General features: G+C 45.5%; 1 protein-coding gene across 7 annotated transcripts in view; it reads left to right on the forward strand.

The window, feature by feature from the left end:
• The first annotated feature begins 4,343 nt into the window (after positions 1-4,343).
• Positions 4,344-18,271, forward strand: part of PACC1 (proton activated chloride channel 1) — a 42,643-nt gene continuing 28,715 nt past the window's right edge. For 2 of the 7 annotated variants that reach the window (XM_084828859.1, XM_084828865.1), the window contains exons 1-2: positions 4,962-5,180; positions 17,924-18,023. In XM_084828859.1, coding sequence (XP_084684985.1) covers positions 17,934-18,023 — 90 coding nt within the window. In that variant the 5' untranslated portion in view covers positions 4,962-5,180; positions 17,924-17,933. Of the gene's footprint in view, positions 4,421-4,961; positions 5,448-15,685; positions 15,777-17,923; positions 18,024-18,271 lie in introns of those variants that run through there. The other 5 variants (XM_084828862.1, XM_084828863.1, XM_084828866.1 and 2 more) reach the window with 5 other exon arrangements.

Here is an 18,271-nt window from a genome sequence, read left to right on the forward strand (position 1 = left end):
GGCCGGCTCCTCCGGGGCGGGGACAAGGGCGGCGAGGCGTGTTAGAGCGGATCCGATCTCTCGGAAGGAAACGCCTTCGTGACCCCTCCGCCGGGCCTGGCCTGGCCGGGCTGCACATCCTGCTCCTTTTCAGCCCGTGCCTTTTCCCGGCGCCTCTCCTTTCTTTGGACGTTTCCTTAACCCCAATGCGTAATTTCTAAAATGGGAGCTGCCGCTCACATTTTCCGCCCCAGACTTAGTCTGAGAGACTCTCGGTTGTGGCGAGCCAAGGGTGGGGGTCGCAGACACTCTGCACATGCACCAAAGAGGAAACTTTTCTATTAAGGGGCACGGTAGTGAGTCATGGAGACTAGTGGCATTCCAACCTGCCCACCAGCCTGTCAAAATATACAAAATATAAGAAAGTGTATTACCATTTAGGTATCATGAATATATGCTTTTTGATTGTCCCATTATGATTCTCCAAACACCCCCACCCAATTATGAAATTTAGTACCTACTAAGAAAAACACCTTATGTACCATAGCAGCAACATCCTGGACAAATCGGTACATAGAATAGAATCATAGAATAGTAGGTTGGAAGGGGCCTACAAGGCCATCCAGTCCAACCCCCTGCTCAATGCAGGAATCCAAGTCAGAGCATCCCTGACAGATGGCTGTCCAGCCTCGTCTTGAACGCCTCCAGTGTGGGAGAGCCCACTGCCTCCCTAGGGAATTGGTTCCATTGTCATATTTCTCTGATGGTATGGAAGTTTCTCCTGATGTTCAGCCGGAATCTGGCTTCCTCTAACTTGAGCCCATTATTCCGTGTCCTGCACTCTGGGATGATCAAGAAGAGATCCTGGCCTTCCTCTCTGTGGCAACCTTTCAAGTACTTGAAGAGCGCTATCATATCTCCCCTCAGTCTTCTCAAGGCTAAACATGCCCAGATCTTTCAGTCTCTCTTCACAGGGCTTTGTTTCCAGTTCCCTGAACATCTTTGTTGCCCTCCTCTGAACCCTCTCCAGTTTGTCAGCATCCTTCTTAAAGTGCGGTGCCCAGAACTGGGCACAGGACTCCAGATGAGGCCTAACCAGTGCTGAATAGAGGGGAACTAGTGCTTCCCATGATTTGGAAGCTATGTTTCTATTAATGCAGCCAAAAAGAGCATTTGCCTTTTTTGCAGCCACATCACATGGTTGACTCATATTCAGCTTGTGATCGACAACAATTCCAAGATCCTTCTCACTTGTAGTGTTGTTGAGCCACGTATCCCCCTCTTGTAACTGTGCATTTGGTTTCTTTTTCCTAGGTGCAGAACTTTGCATTTATCCCTATTACATTTCATTCTGTTATTTTCTGCCCAGCGCTCCAGTCTATCAAGATCACTTTGAATGTTGTTTCTGTCTTCCAGGGTATTAGCTATCCCACCCAATTTTGTGTCATCTGCAAATTTGATCAGCATTCCCTGCACCTCCTCCTCCAAGTCATTAATACAAATGTTGAAGAGCACTGGGCCCAGGACTGAGCCCTGCGGTACCCCACTCGTTACCTCTCCCCAGTTTGAGAAGGTCCCATTGATAAGCACTCTTTGAGTCCAGTTCTGTAGCCAACTGTGGACCCACCTGATCGTTGTTTCATCTAGGCCACTTGTAGCTAGTTTGCTCATCATGGGCACTTTGGATAGCATGGGGCACTTTGTTGAAAGCTTTGCTGAAGTCGAGGTATATTATGTCCACAGCATTCGCACAGTCCACAAGGGAGGTTACGTGATCCAAAAATGAGATCAGGTTAGTCTGGCATGATTTGTTCTTGACAAATCCATGTTGGCTTCGAGTAATCACGGCATTGTTTTCAAGGTGCTTGCAGATGAATTGCTTGATCATCTGCTCCAGAATTTTCCCAGGGATTGATGTCAGACTGACTGGTCTGTAGTTCCCAGGTTCCTCCTTTTTGCCTTTTTTGAAGATAGGGACAACTTAGCCCTCCTCCAGTCATCTGGCACGTCCGTCCTCCATGATTTATCAAAGAGAACAGACAGTTCTGAGAGTTCTTCTGCCAGTTCCTTTATTACTCTAGGGTGGTAGGTAACCTCCAGTTTTTGGACTTTAGAGGTAGAGACTGCACAGTTGGAATTCATCAACAGGTTTGATTCTATTGCCAGAGGCTTAAATCGGAATAACGGCTTTTATCACACTACACGCGTTAACTGGCTTATCTAGTCGCCAGGGTGTTTGTGTAATCAGCAACAGCTCCACTGTAAATGACCACTTTCAATCATGTGATTGTCACTATCAGTACTTTCTGCACTGAATTCTGACCTCACTGTTTACAGTCCACCCAGCTCCATTTACTGTATAAAAAAACTTGACACTCTCTGTAATATTCCATGTTTCTGATGAAGTGGACTATAGTCCATGGAAGCTTATGCCAGAATAAATTTGTAGGTTCCACAAGACTCTTGTTTTTCCAGTTTTAGGAGTGTCTGATAAAAGGCTAAACAGATGGCACGTGTGAGAATCTACTCCTCCTGTGTTTCCACACTGGTCACCTTTGGTAGATCTGGAAGTACTTTAGAGTACAATCCTATACATAGCTGGCTGAGGAATACTGGGAGTTGCAGGACTTTTTTCGGTCTAAATATGCATAGGGTTGTGCCTGATTATTTGATTAATCGACTGACTGAAGCAATTCATAGGTTGCAGCTCTAATTGTTAGTTACATATGCAGATGTAGCTTTTAGCTGTGCTGTTTCATGCTGGCTGTGTTGGATACAGAAATGGTTCAAGACATTTTGGTATCTTGGGGAGCAAATCCAAAAAGCACTCCCAGGGTGGTACGAATATAATATTAAACTTGACTACTTGCTTTAATAGTACACCAAGAATCTGCCCAAAGAAGTGGGCTGCCCCACCTGCCCCTTTCATTGGGTTATTGCCTTTTTACTTGCGGCTTTGTCCTCTCTCAAGAGGACCTGAGAATCATAATTCCTCAGATGCCTCTGGGAACCAGGCCTAATCGTTCATAATATGTTTATTTATAATACTTAAATATATAATATGCATCTTGTTTTTGCCTTGTTTAGCTGCTTCAGGATTTGTTTCAAATGAGAAGCAGTATATAAACTTTGTTAATAAATATTTGCTCAAATCTCTTGGTCTGTAAACCACCAGGGAACCATCAGTTTGACCACATCAGAAGACCGATTTCAGTAAGTGTCACCTCAGTCTTAGGCTGTAATTCTGTACCTACTTACCTGGGAGAAAGCCCAATTAAGCTTTGTGGGATTTACTTGTGAGTAGATGTATAAAGGTTTGTACTGTTGGTTGTTTAAACACATGAGTAACATGCACAGGAATGGGCTGCACATGTTTGCAAGCCTATTTTTCATGCATTTTTACTCTGAACACTAATCCCTGACTGAACACCCACAACGTCTGAAAGTTTACAAGTTTTTGAAAGCCTCCTTCTTCTAAGAAAAGGTGTGATAACTTACAGTGTAATCCTATGCATGTCAAAAGTAAGTCTCAGTAAATTCAAGCGGGTTTACTCTCAGGTCAGTGGATATACTAGGACTGCAGCTTAAGTCCAAATATATCCAGGAATGGAAGACTTACCTGGGAGTAAGCCCCACTGAACACAGTGGGACTTTCTGCCTAGTAAAGATGCACAGGATTGCACTCTTAACAGTTTCTAGTAATTTGTTCAAGGTGGCTTATTCCCTGGTAAGTGGGTATAGTATTGTAGCTATAATGTATTAATGTAATGCCCCTGCCCCAAAGCAAAGATATCCATGCTGATCAGAAGAAAAAATCCATATTAGTATAATACCTTTATTAGATCAACCAAAAGATCACAGACAATGTGCAAGCTTTAAAGAACTCCTGATCTCTTCAGACCTGCAGAGCCTAATTTGAATGTCTTCAGATCCCTCCTTCCGCACTTCATCTTTGGGCTCTGAATATGCTGACACAGTGACTTAACCATCAAGTCAGTTGTTTTTCCTCCCATATCTCATCTCCCCCCTCCTCCTGCAACTACTTTGTGTAACATCTTGCCTGATGAAGAGAGCTGGAGATCTTGAAAGCTTGCACATTTGAAGGCAATACAGCCGGGGTGGGGAACGTGATCATATTACACCAGTGTTCGGTGATCTGCCCTGGCTTCCAGTCCATTCCCTGGCCCAATTTCAAGTGCTGGTATGAACTTCTAAAGCCCTAAATGGCTTGGAGCCAGGCTACATGAAGGATTATCTCCAGTATATACCTTCCTGGACCCTAAGATAATCTTCAAAGGCCCTTTTCTGGGTGCCCCCACCAAATGAGATGAGGTGGGTGACTGTTAAGGAGAGAGCCTTTCCGATGGTGGCGCTGCAGTTATGGAATGCTCTTCTCAGAATGGCTCACCTAGTACCTACGTTGTGGACTTTTCGGTGCCAGGTGAACACCTTATTTTCCCCTGGTTTTTTAGTTCTTCAGTTTTGTGTTTAAATGTGTTGTTTTCTTTTTAGCTCTTTCCCTGCTGCTGGTTTTTACTCTGGTTTTATTTTGTTTTGAAGTTTTAAAGGCTTTATATTATGTTTTATCTTGTATTTTAGGGTTTAAATTTTTGTGAATCGCCCGGAGAGCTTTGGCTGGTTTTTTTTTGGCATAGAAATGTAATAAATAGATAAAAATGAACAAATGTGGCCCTCCAGATAATGGACTGCAATTCCCATCAGCCCCAGTCAGCATAGCCAATGGTGAGGGATGACGAGAGTTGTTGGCCTGGAGGACCACAAGTTGCCCGCCGCTGTTTTAATCGAATGTGATTCCCAGTAGCCTCAAGACGAGCAAACTGCGCCGGATAATAAACTACATTTCCCAACATGCCATTCGCTCCAGCCCTGCCGCTTCTCCGGCCTGCCTAAGTAACCGATCGCCCGGGGGGAGGGTGGGGAGTGCAAAAGTTAGCGGCATCTAGCGAGTTGTGTGCGCCTGCGCCGAATGCAGCTCCCGGCCGGAGAATGTCTATGCACTTGACGAAGCCTCCGGTGTGCCCGGTGCGTTTGCGCCGCCTGCGGGTTCATCAGCTGGCCGTTTCCGCGGAACTCTCGCGCCAGCCCCCAGCTTCTTGTGTAGCTGCTGCAGCTGCTGTTTGAGCCAACGTCTCTCCGCCGATGCCATGATCAGGGCAGAGATCCCGTCTTCGTACCAGGAGGTATTGGGAGAGCGCGCGGGGAGGGAGGCGAAGCGACTTGGGTCCTGCCTAGTTCCGAAGTCTCCATCGTGTGCGCGCGCGGCGTTGAGAGATCGACGCGCTTCAATTGTATCGCTCTGCTGAGCTGAGTAACTTGGGGTTTTTTGTACTGTGCACCGGAAAGACGATTCCTCTGTGCGGCTGGGACTTCAGTTGCAAAGAAGAGCCTTGCAGGCAGCCTTGACTCGGAAGTAAGACCCGATGTGCTCAACTAGGGCTTATTCCGAGGTAAGCTTGCACTTTTGCACCACAGTCCTAAGCAGGTTTACTCGGAATTAATTCTCACTGACTTCTATAGGATTGCAGCCGTCGGTGCATAAGTCTATTGGAATCAGTGGCTTTAAGCGAGTCTAACCCTACATAGGAGTGCCAGGCTAAAAAAAGTCCTACACGCTGCCAACCTAGGCGAGTGTTCATGGGAGTAAATGCCACTGAACACATTGGGGCTTCTGAGTAAACATGCGTAGGATTGTGCCATGTAAAGAACAGGCACAAAATGTCCTGTGCACATTTACTAAATATGGTAAGTGGTATATAAATCTATTAAATTAAGTTAAATTGCTTTGAAGTTATGAACTAGGGAGTAAGTCCCATTGAACTTGATGGATTTACTTCTGAGGAAATACGCATAGGGTGGGGCTATACAGGGTCACACATCCGGTCCACTTTACAGGCCATTTTCTAGTCAAGAGAACAAGAGTTCAGAAATGGGAGCTCAAAACTGTAGAAAATGTAGTCATTTCTTTTCTCACAGGCAATTAATAATCAAATCATTAATTAAAAGTACTGATAAGCTGAGTGCTGTCCTAGAAGGACATAATGGATTCTTAATTATTTTGTATGCTTACAGTGCAATCTTATACATGTAACAATTTCCAGAGGGGTAACCATGTTAGTTAGCGCAGGACAGGAAGGCCTGGTGTGCTGTGGTCCATGGGGTCACGAAGAGTCGGACACAACTGAACGACTGAACAACAACAACAACAACAACAACCATGTTAGTCTGTTGCAGCAAAAACAACCTTAAGCAATAATAATAACAAATGTATTATGGCATGACCTTTTGCGACTCCAATCCCTGAAAGCTTGTTATGCCATAACAAATGTTAGTCTTTAAGGTGCTGCAAGTATAAAGCAAAAGGTACCCACACTGACCTGTTAGAAAACTTCCAGATCCATATAGGGCAATACTTTTATTAGGCCAATCAAAAAGGGGCAAGCTAGTGTGCAAGCATTTCAGTTCTCCATATCTCTTCAGCAGGCTAACTAGGTCATCTCCAGCTTTGTTAATATGAAAACTAGTGTAGTTTCTCTCTACTTCTGTTTTCTGTCTATAAAAGAAACTATTTGTTTTCCTAAGGATGGAGACAGCTGGATTTCCCATGTCTGCAAACTCCTCCCACATCCCATTTTAAGACTGTAATCCATGGCTTCAACTTCAGCCATTTTTGTCCCCCCCTGCCCCCCCTGTCGTCCCAGTTTGTTTACCATCTAGCCTGATGAGAACTCAAAAGTTTGCTCACTCATTTTTTTGACATTTTGGTTGGGTTAATAAAAGTTTTGCACTTACATGAATTTAGCAATTTACGTATATGTATCTGCCAACTTTGGATAATACTTCATGCATCAGATGAAGTGGGGTCTAGTCCTCAAAAGCTTATGCCATAATAAATTTGTTAATCTTTAAGGTGCCACAAAAGTCTTTGTTATCTTATATCTTTTTACTCAGAAGTAAATCCCACTGAGTTTAATAGGACTTGCGTCCTACTAAGTCCTCATAGGCCTGTTGTCCTAATTCTCTTTCCAGTTTGTAATCTAACACGTTTGGCCGTGCTTTCATCCTACATCAACTCCATCTTTTATTTCCATACATGTATTCTCGGATCCCTTCATTAATTCTGATTTTCAGAATATGAAGAAATCAGCTTAATACCACAGAGAAAGTTAGCTGCCTAGCCAGCAGGTTTAACATCAGTGCTTTTTAACATTTCAACAATGCCCTGAATGTTTTGTTCCCCTGTGCAAACTCTTGAATTGTTTCTGCTGCTTATCTGTCTGGTGGCACTCAGACCGCGATCGTGCAGATAATTAGGCAGGAAAGGGAGGAGGAGAATATAGGCAAACCCTTCCAGAATGCATTTTTAGAAAATTCAGAAGGTTGGATGTGTAGCTGTATGCCCTTGCCATGGGTCTGTCAAACTGCTCTTAGCAATACTGTTAAACTCCCTCATTGTAGCTCTGCCAAAGTTTGAGTGTTGCACCTATTTTGCATATCAGTGCAGCTGCTGCAGCCCTAACTCTCCTTGCTTGTCTTTGCTCCCTCTTCAGTGCTATAGAGGCTGGGACTACAGTTCATTTGAATTCAAACGGGTGCTGTACACCTTACATTTAACTTTGGGGAGGTTAGCACAATCACCAGGTTGTGGTTCCAGACAAAAATATCACTCCCTGGTTCTGTTCTCGTATTTACTAATTCCAGTGGGCATACTTCTGTTACTCTGTTGTAGCAAAAACAAGAGTCTTGTAGCACTTCAAAGACCAATACATGTATTATGGCAGAAGCTTTTGTGCTCCAAGTTTAATCTGTATATAAATGTGTTAATCTTTAAGGTGCTACGAGACTCTTTTTGTTTTTACATTCACCAGTGCAGATGAATAATAAGTAGTGCAGATTAATAATATATTAATAATTACAACTGGGACCTGCAACAAAATGTTACAGAATGTAGGGCTCCTGTCCCAGATTCTAGCTAGCCAGCCATGCTCTCTCCCAGGCAGTGCCATTCCATTTCCCCCTCTCCTCTGGTTTCCCGTTTTTCCCCTCTAATAGTCATCATTCTATGCCCATGGTTAGTCCTCACTGAGCTCGGTTGTTGTTTCTAGAGGTGTGTGTGTGGGGGGTCCTTAAAGATTTTTTGTAGTTCAAGTCTTAGTCTGTAGTTCCCAACCAGGGGAAAGATCCTTCTGTAGGAAGGCTTCACACTTGGAGAATGAGTTCACTACTAGTAAACACAAGTGGAAACTGCAACAAAATGTTGCAGTGTAAAGCGCTCTTTTTCAAAATTTTACATTCCATTCCCCTACCTGTCAGTTTCCACCCTTCCCTGCCCCCATAGTCAATCATGTTCTGTGCCCACCAAGCACTTCCATACCTCACTGGGTTGTTGTTTTTATCTCCCCACCCCCATTAGAATTTTTTTTCCTAAAGATTTTTTTATATTTCTGTGAACCTTGAGATTTCCCTGAGCTTGCTGATACCTCCTGTTGTGAATGAATGGTGATGTTTGGACAACATACAGAATGGCACTCACCTCTGAACACTGGAAATAGAGGGAGTGATGATGATACAGCATGCTTCAAGCATTCAAAGTGATTCACGTGCATTGTCTGTAATTAACCGTATGTCAGTGCCTTGACTAGCAGACAATCACAAAGAAGTGAGCAAGTTTTTGAATTCACCCAAAGTTTTAATCAGACTGGCCTTTTAAGCAAAGTGACTGGTGGGGCTCAGGGGGAGGGAAAGAAAAGGATATTGCTGCTTGGCAACATTAGGGGGAAAACCCCTAGCTTCAGACTGTAATAGTGTTAAAAGAGAATGGGGAAGTGTTACACAGACTCTGTGCGTGGTGTAAAAGATCTCAGGTTGTCCAAATGATGAATGGGGCAAAGAAGCAATGGCTGATCTCTCCATGAAAATAATTAATTAATTAATTAAAGGGTGAAATCCTGTGCATATTTAGACAGAAAGAAGTCCTACAACTCCCAGCATTTCTCAGCCAGCATGTAGGACTTTTTTTCTGTCTAAACATGTATAGAATTGTGCCGTAAACTACTTTTTAATCCTCCTTTAAGGGTAGAATGAGCAATTACATCTTCCAATCAGTACCGCTAATTTGAACACACAGATCCTGTGGGAGTCAGAGAATAGAAGGTGCTGGCTGGGGAATGCTGGGAGTTATAGGCCTTTTCTCTGTCTAAACATGCATAGGATTGCACCCTAAGTAAGACCTTTCTCTTCACTCAGGCATCAGTGTACACAAGATCACAGACTTAAGTCTTCCTACCTTGCAGACACACACGCATTACTCATGTGTACAGTTCAGATTAATTTTAAAGAGGTAGCAAGAAAAGCCTTGAGATAATGTATAAGAGAACTATAATTTTTCTGATGTACCTGGGGCCATTGTGTATAATTGCCTCCTAGCATGGTGCAAGACACAGGATTTCAATCAGCAGTCACTGCTGAAGTAGCCAAAGGCTGCTTCTATGAAAGGTGTTCAGAAAAAGAAAAATAATTGATAGATGAGTTAGTCCTTAAACACACATTAACCTTCTTGACAGAAGTGAAAGAGGTGGAGAATGGGTGTCGATCGTTCAACTTTTCCAAAGTCCATTTAAAAAAATAGTCCATTATTAGAGTTCTAATCCATGTTAGAGATCACAAGAACATTTTGTGTAAATTAACCCAAAATTGGATTAAATGAAACACTTGAACATAGGACTGCAAGGTGATGGCAAAATATTTTGAAAAAAGCAACCCCTTACTCTCCAAAGCAGTGTGAAGAAGAAAAGAACAGATAAAACTTTTTAAGGCATGCCCTAGAAATTAGTCCTGAGAAATGCTCTAAAGCAGCCTTTCCCAGTCTTTCACATGGGCTGGGACTTCAACTCCCATCATTCCGAGCCAGCATGGCCATCTGCAGTACAGGGACAATGCTGGCCTACCTTCAAAGCTGTTGTAAGGATTACTGAGATGAATTTTCTTTTTTAAAAAAACTGGCTGGGGAATGCTGGCTGTGGAATGCTGGGAGTTGTAGGCCTTTTCTCTGTCTAAACATGCATAGAATTGCACCCTTAACCTGTCACCAAAAAGATAACAATGTTGGTGCCAGGCAGGCCTCATCGGAGAGATCATTCCATAATTGGGGGGCCATCACCTAGAGGGCCCTCTCCCTTGTTGCCACCTTCCGAGTTCTCTATGTGGGGCTGCCTTTAAAGATAGTTAGGACATTTCTATGGAATGCAACTATCTGGATGCTTGTGGGAGGCAGGCAGGCTGATCCTCTTACACTGTTTCTGTACCGGTTGCACTGGCTACCTATTTGTTTCCAGACTCAGTCTAAAGTATTTTAAAGCTTTGACTGGTTTGGGACCAGGTTGTTTGAAGGACTGCCTGTGCCCATATGTAGCTGCCCAGACCCTAAGATTGACCATGGAGACTGTGATTTTTGACATGCTGCCAAGCACCATCAGACTAGAAGGTACCAGAGGCAGGACCCTTGTAGTTGGTGGCCCCACATATTAGGAATTCCCTCATTAGGAAAGTACATATGGCCCTCGCATTGGTGACCTTTAAGTGGACCTTAACAACTTTTTTTGTATCACTGAACTTTCTATTGAGTTCTATGGTTGTGATGCTGGTTGATACTTTCTCTACCATTTTTAATTGTTTTATTGGCGTGTCTTAATTATTGTTTATTTGATGTACTGTTGCTGTTTTGTGTAAGCTGTTTTGTGTAAGCTACCTTGTGAGGGTGTACACTGAAAGGCAGCATGTAAACAACAACAATAATAAAAATTGACAAGATATATAGGGCTGGTTCAGACCAATACATGACTTTTATGTGTCAACGGGCCATTGGAGATGGAATGCCACAGAACTTCCATTTCACCTCTCAGACCCAGTGCTTTTCAATGGAATCCATTCACAGGTTCAACAGGGGATGGCATACCAGATGTCCATTCCTCAAGCTTTTATGCTGAGCCTCATTACGGTTAATGTGAATTGATCCATTTAAGTGGTTTGCAGATCACAGCTTCCCCCCTTTCTTTTTCTTGTCTGATACCTGAGTAAATGTTGAAACACGAGATGCTGAAAAACGATCCGATGATCGCCGTACCTCACCTGCGTGTGGCAGTGTGTAAAACAGCCTTCCCAACCTGGTGCCCTCCAGCTGGGTTAGGCTGCTGGCTGGGAATGATAGTCAGTAGAGGCTGCTGGCTCCAATGTCAGTGGGGTGGTGAATCTGCCCCGGGGTTCATTCAGAAATCTAAAGGAGCTATCCAAGGAGCTTCATGCCTTGGACAGCTCCTTTAGAGTTCTGACTGAAACCCGGAGTGGATTTACTGTCCCACTGACATCGGAACCACCAGCCACGACTGTAGGACTTGCAATCTGGAAGACACCAAGTTGGGGAAGGGTGGTCTAACAGTTGTTGGACCAGCGGGATTTGTGTGTATTCTGGAATAGCTGGAGCTGTGGGTGAATAGAGACAACCAGATACCACGCAGTCATCTACCATAGTATGCATGATGTAGGGTGTCCAACATGGTGCCTGTGGGCACCAATGTACTCGGAGACACCTGTCTTGGTGCCCACTAGGCGCCCCCCCCAATTTTAACTTTATTTGTTAAGATGTTTTAAGCCCTGCTTGTGGATATCTGGTTGCAGGATGCTGGATTAGCTGGACCTCATAGGGGCTGAAGCAACTCCCCTATGAGGGAAGGTTACAACAGCTGGGATCGTTTAGCTTGGGGAAAAGGAGGGTAAAGGGAGACGTGATAGAGGTGTACAAAATTATGCATAGTGTGGAGAAAGTGGATAGGGAGACATTTTTCTCCCTTTCTCATAATACTAGAGCCCAACTGGGTCATCCCATGAAGCGGATTGGTGGGAGATTCAGGACAGATAAAAGGAAGGACTTCTTCATACAACACATAGTTAAACTATAGAACCCATTACCAGAAGTGATGGTCACCAATTTGGATGGCTTTAAATGGGGTAGACAAATTTCTGGAGGAGAAGGCTATCAATGGCTACTAGTCCTCCTGGCTATATGCTGCCTCCAGTATCGGAGGCAGTGTGCCTATGTACACCAGTTGCTTGGGAACATGGGCAGGAGGGTGCTGTTGCACTTGTGTCATCCTTGTGAGTTTCCCATGTGCAGCTTGTCAGCCACTGTGTGAACAGAATGCTGAACTAGATGGACTCTCGGTCTGATCCAGCACAGCTGTTCTTATGTTATTGTTACTGTTATATTGTTGTTGTTGTTACTGTTGTTGTTTTTGTTTTGTTATTTTAACTGTGAGGGTGCCATATTGCAAAGCAGTGCCCTTGAGCGCCATCTTTATTTGGGTTCAAAAGAGTGGTTTTGTGTTTCATAGTTCAGACCCCACCTTTCCTCGAGCAAGATGCTTTCCTTTTAGTCTCACTAGTTCACCTTCTGGGCAATGAATGTTTTGTCGCTGGCGATGCCCATCATGGCAGCCATTTTATGAATGAGCGAGTCCTCTGTGGCAGCCATTTTGTGAGAGTGCCCATGTCACTCTCAAAATTCCAGGTGTGCCCGCCGATCCAGAAAGGTAGGGGGCCCAATGTAACAGCTGCAAAGGCTGTTTGTATAGTCATTTCAAAGAAGTGAGCAGAATTTTACCACACTGAAAGCATGGGAGATTTATGGTGTCACCTAATACCAGTTTACAAGTGGGATCTGCAACAAAATGTTGCAGTGCTGAGTGCTCCTGTTCAGGGTTCCAGCCAGACTGCATTTGCTCAATCTTTCAGCTGCTTTTGGTACCCCTTTTTTCATGGAGGTTTTTGTACTTCTGCAAATTGTGGGGTTCCCCCAAGCCTGCTCATATGTCCTTCATGGACATGGATAGTGCCACTTTTGGCTACATAAGGATCCACACTCACCTCTAACTTTGGAAATAGAAGGAATGATGATTTCAAAGATATGGAATGAAGGACATTTGTATAGAATCATAGAATAGTAGGGTTGGAAGGTGCCTATAAGTCCATTGAGTCCAACCCTCTGCTCAATGCAGGAATCTGAGTCAAAGCATTCCTGGTGGATGGCTGTCCAGCCTCGTCTTGAAGGCCTCCAGTGTGGGAGAGCCCACCATCTCCCCAGGGAATTGGTTCCCTTGTCATATTGCTCTAACAGTCAGGAAGTTTTTCCTGATGTTCAGCTGGAATCTGGCTTCCTGTAACTTGAGTCTATTGTTCCGTGTCCTGCACTCTGGGATATTTATCATTTCTAAATGCACAGGTTGATCAGATAGCAAATAAACAAGTGGGCAATGAAAACCGCAAAAGAGCATGGTTGCCACAGCAGCAGCTGTACTCTTGAAGTCCCAAGATGGGTGCTGCAGCCATCCCCCAACATTTAAAACTGTGCTCTGTTTCTAAATTGTCAGGCTCCTATGCTGTTGTGCGTGGGTGGGTGGTGTTCAAAAGGACCCAGTAGCTTGGAATAGCCTCTGCCCATCAGATTTCATCAACTGAGTTCCTATTATTCAAATGCCTAACTGTGAAAAAACATAGAGTGAGAGAGAAGACCATTTTCCATAATCAGCATATAACATAGCTATGATATTATTCCTGTACCTCAGCCCAGCTGTTGCTCATTGCCCAATTTGTAGTCTGGTGGGCTGTGCTGGCATTTTTGCAAGCCTCCTGAATTGTACAGTCAGGTTTTGCATCATGAGTTAGTGGAAGCCTCCAGAAATTTGCAGCCTCATCTTTGGATGCTGGCTTTCCTCTCCAGACAGGAACATAGGAAGCTGTCTTATGCTGGTCCAGCTAGCCCAGTACTGTCAGCACTGACTGGCAACGGCTCTCGAGGGTTTCAAGCTGGGTTTTTCCCAGCCCTATCTGGAGATTCCTAGGATTGAACCTGGGAACTTCTGCATGCGAAGCATTTATGCATTTGTTAATTCATTTTGTTTCTGTACTGGCTGGTAGCCCAAGATCTCTGGTTGTAAAAATTTGTTGTTGTTGTTCAGTCGTTCAGTCATGTCCGACTCTTCGTGACCCCATGGACCATAGCACGCCAGGTCTTTCTGTCCTCACAAAAACAAGATAATAAAAATATAATATAAAATCTTTAGCATACACAAATTTAAAACAGTTTGAAATAGCTAAAAACAATTAACTATAAACTACCAGAATCTGATAAAACAACTAACATTAAAAAGCCCAATCGTATGCTGCCAAATGCCTGCAAGTAGAGGAAAGTCTTAACCTGGTGCCACAAAGATGACAGTAGGCGCGTTTGCGCAACATGACAACCCATTGTGGGTGACAAGCCACAGTGGGTTGTCATGTCATCCAAGCCCAAACCGAATCCTGCAGGGTGGCCTGTGCGTGGGCAACAAGCCACCCTAACAACCCATGGCTTGTTCTTGGGGTTGTTTTACCTACGATGGGCTGGCCTGTCATCTGAACCTGGACATGCCAACTCATTGTGTGTAGCGGGCATTGGGCAGCGAGTCGCTCGGCAAGAGTGGCAGAAACCCCTTCCGCTCTTCCTGAGCGCACTGTCATTGGCTCCCACAAAACCCTCCATCCCAACTCTGATCCCAACCCCAGACATGGTCAGAGCCTTTTTTTGTGTGCAAAACAGGGCCAGGATTGCCTCCACACACAGACATTTTCCCAGCCTGCGGAATGTGCGCAACTGGCCCCCTTGTTTAAAATTATTTGTTAAGTGCCCAGAGAGCTTCAGCTATTGGGTGGTATCGAAATGTAATAATAGGGTTGTTGGAGTTGCGCAGTTGCGCAACTCCAACTGCCCAAATTATACAGGCTTGCCTTGTCTGGAGCCTTGTATGTTTGCGTTGTCAAACATACAAGGTAACAGTCAAGGCTACACTGTGTAGAGGCTGGTTTGACAGCCTTTGACAGATGACAGGTGGGCAAATAAGGTGTAGATCACCCCCTTAGCAAGGGGATTCCCAGGGTTCAAAACAACCCACACTGCGTAGCTTGTCACCCATGATGGGCTGTCATGTTATGCTAACTCAGCCAATGTTGGTGCAGTGTCCTTAGGGACAGCATGTAATAGGCCCAGGATGACCTGAAAAGCTCTGCTGGAAGGCAGACAGAGGATTCAGTAGAGGCGGTGAGATGTTGCCGCTCTCACTGCCCCTGCATATACCTTGCCATAGGCACACACCAGTGTTTGATTGCATCCACTTGGTATTCTTCTTCATCTGCACTCAAGCCCTCTCCTGTTTTGTTTCATTTCTCTCAGCTCTGGGGTATACTACGGAGCCATATGAACTCAACTGCAGAGAGGCACTCAGGAGTAATCGTGTCAACCGCCCGGGTCATTTCTGTGTTCAGCAGATCAACCAGCGTTTTGACAGGAGCACCAGCCATATCAGCTAGAAAATCCCCTAGGGCCCTCTGGAAATCATCTGGATCCATTAGCCTCCGGGGGTGGACCATCTTAATAGGTCCCCCCCACCACCTTTCAGAGGGGGAAAGCCACCATCAGTCTAAACCTCAGCAGGAGGTGAACTGACCATGACAAAGGGATAGATTCAAAGTCCCCCATCTTCAGATCACCCTCTCCATGACTGGCTGAAAAAACCAAGCCTAGAGCGTGCCCTGCTATATATGTTGGGCCAATTACATGTTGGGAGAGTCCCATGGCTGTCATGGGGGCCATGAAACAGACAAGGTGCCCTCAGCATGAATGTTGACATCCTCCCAAACCAGCAGCCTGAGGAACCTCAGCATCAAATCTGAGACTACCTCTGTCAGCTCAGGTAGGGAGACTGCTGGGTAGTGGGGTGGGTGGTACACCAGCAAAATCCCCAGTCTGTCTTGCTGGCCCTGTACAAGATGCCAGCACTCTAGACTAGTTGTGAGATGGACAGGGAGCCTGCAGAGAGAGAGCAACACCCCCTCCCCAGCCCTCAAGTATACCCTGATACTGAACCAAGTGTCCCGGTAGGCCCAACTGGGGCAGACGAACTCCTCCCTGTCCCCCCCCCCCCCGGTTTCAGTTATGCATGCCAGATCATCCACCTCATCCACTATTAAATCATGGATGACAGAGGTCTTATTAGGCATCCGAAGGTCTGAGGGCAGGCTTATAGGGCAACCACCAAACCTGCAGCTGTGGGGTGGACCGGGACATGGCACAGCCATTAGCTGCCTGGGCCATGTTCCCCTTACCTGGATAGCCTTCTCTCAGCACCATATGAAAGGAAAGGAATGCCACGCCTGTGATCTGTAGGGCTGCTTCAGAACCCCAGGAAAGGAAAGAATGCAGAGGGAAGGAACAAAGGGAAGCTGCATCTTTTGTGCTATGCCTTTAGTTATTTTCCTTCAGTGCTGGGATTAGATGCTGTGTGACATGTAAGGATAACATTGATCAGATGTGACAAGGTTGTGACATTGACAAAAATGTCCTGGCAGTTTGGGCCCTGGGCTTTGAATAATGGAGCAAGAAAGCATCTGGTTTGTATTGCTGCTTTGAAAGGTGTTCAGTCTGTTATTCTGGTCCATTGGCAAAATATAATGAAGCATGGGCCTGTGGATTTTCTGTTGTTGCTGCTGTTCATTTTGTGGTGACTGGGATGAAAGGTGCTTGTGTTGAATTAACTTGAGGATCTGGGGGATGTGTAGGGAGAGGGGCTGGTCACACAACATGCTAGCCCACACTCGGTGGTTGAGTGTGGGTTTTTTGTTGAACCGTGGGTTAGCATGTTGTCTGAACCCTGGACATTTTCCTCAGGGTGGCTTGGTAACCATGCAGTTTGGCTTGTTAACCACCCTGAACAACCTAACAACAAACCATGGGTTCTCAAGGTGGCTTGTTCGAGAAAAAATAAGCGACACTGTATGGTTAACAAGCCACCCTGCAGAAAATGTCCTGGGTTCAGACAACACGCTAACCCACGGTTCAACAAACAATCCACACTCAACCACTGAGTGTGGGTTAGTGTGTTGTGTGAACCCAGTCAGAGTTTAACCCAGCCTTCCCCAACCTGATGTCCTCCAGATTTTTTCAACTCCCATCACCTCAGCCAGCATGGCCAATGGTCAGGAATGCTGGGAGTTGTAGTTGAAAATATCTGGAGGGGCCAGTTTGGGGAGGGCTTGTTCAACCGCTTTACCTCCACCATGGTCCTGATGAAAATTGCTCTCCTGAAGGTGCTATTTCCATTTGGTGGGTGTGGGGAACCCTCCATTGGTGCCTAGTCCTGTCTAATTTAGCCCAGCAGTACAGCACTTATTCCCACATTACAGATGAGGCCAGAGACTAGTTTACATGCCATATGAAAGCCATTTGCTGTCACCTTCATGTGGTGGCTTCTTCCTGCAGCATCCATGACATGTGGTGCAGCTCATGAGGTGGATCACGCCTGTTGTCTGGAGAGTCTTCCTGTCACTCAAGGCCATTCCTGATGCCATCAGGCAGTGGTGTGGAGTCATTCTGTTTATTCATTCATTCATTTAGTGCGTTTATATCCCACTTTTCTTCCACCATGGAACTCAAGGTAGCATCCATGGAATTCCCAAGTGGTCTCCCATCCAGACACTGACCAGACATATACCCACCTAGATTCAGCAAGGTGGCTATAACTTGTATCTTCTGCATGTTATGGTCATGGTGTAGAACTGCCACACCATGGATGCTGTGAGGCAGGGATGGGAACCTTTGACCCTCCAGATGTTGTTGGACTGCAACTCCCATAAGCCCCAGCCAGCTTTGTCAGTGGTGGGGGATCATGGGAGTTGCAGTCCAATAACATCGGGGGGCACGATGGTTCTCCATCCCTGTTGTAAGGTGTGGATTTGGCCCTGACTGTGTGGCTTCGCACTGACTCTGAGCCCATGTAGAAGTCCAGTGCTGTCTGTCCTGCACTGACCTGACTGGTGAATGGTTTGCATTTTGCATTGGCAGCTGAGTGAAGATGCAGAGCGCTTCCCTGCAAATGTGGAGCCAGCAGACGAACAAGCAGACGAAGGGGATCAGGACGATGCCAGTTCATCTATCCTTCCAGGTGAGGGCTGCTGATCCTGTGCAGTGGAATAAATATATTTGGTGGCATGAGAGTCCTGGGCGCCTAGTGCAGATTCTCCCAGCCTGGAGCCCTCCAGATGTGTTTGACTACAACTCCCAGCATCCTCCAGGGTTCTGGGAGCTGTAGTCCGACGCATCTGGGGGGCACCATGTGGGGGGGGGGGGCTTGCCCTGTTTGATATCATTTTCATTTGTCAAGAGACAGGCAAGATGGTTACATCTCCCTGA

Source organism: Heloderma suspectum, chromosome 1 (assembly GCF_057233095.1).
Source record: "Heloderma suspectum isolate Gila_16-S chromosome 1, 16-S_ref, whole genome shotgun sequence".
NCBI classification, from domain to species: Eukaryota; Metazoa; Chordata; class Lepidosauria; order Squamata; family Helodermatidae; genus Heloderma; species Heloderma suspectum.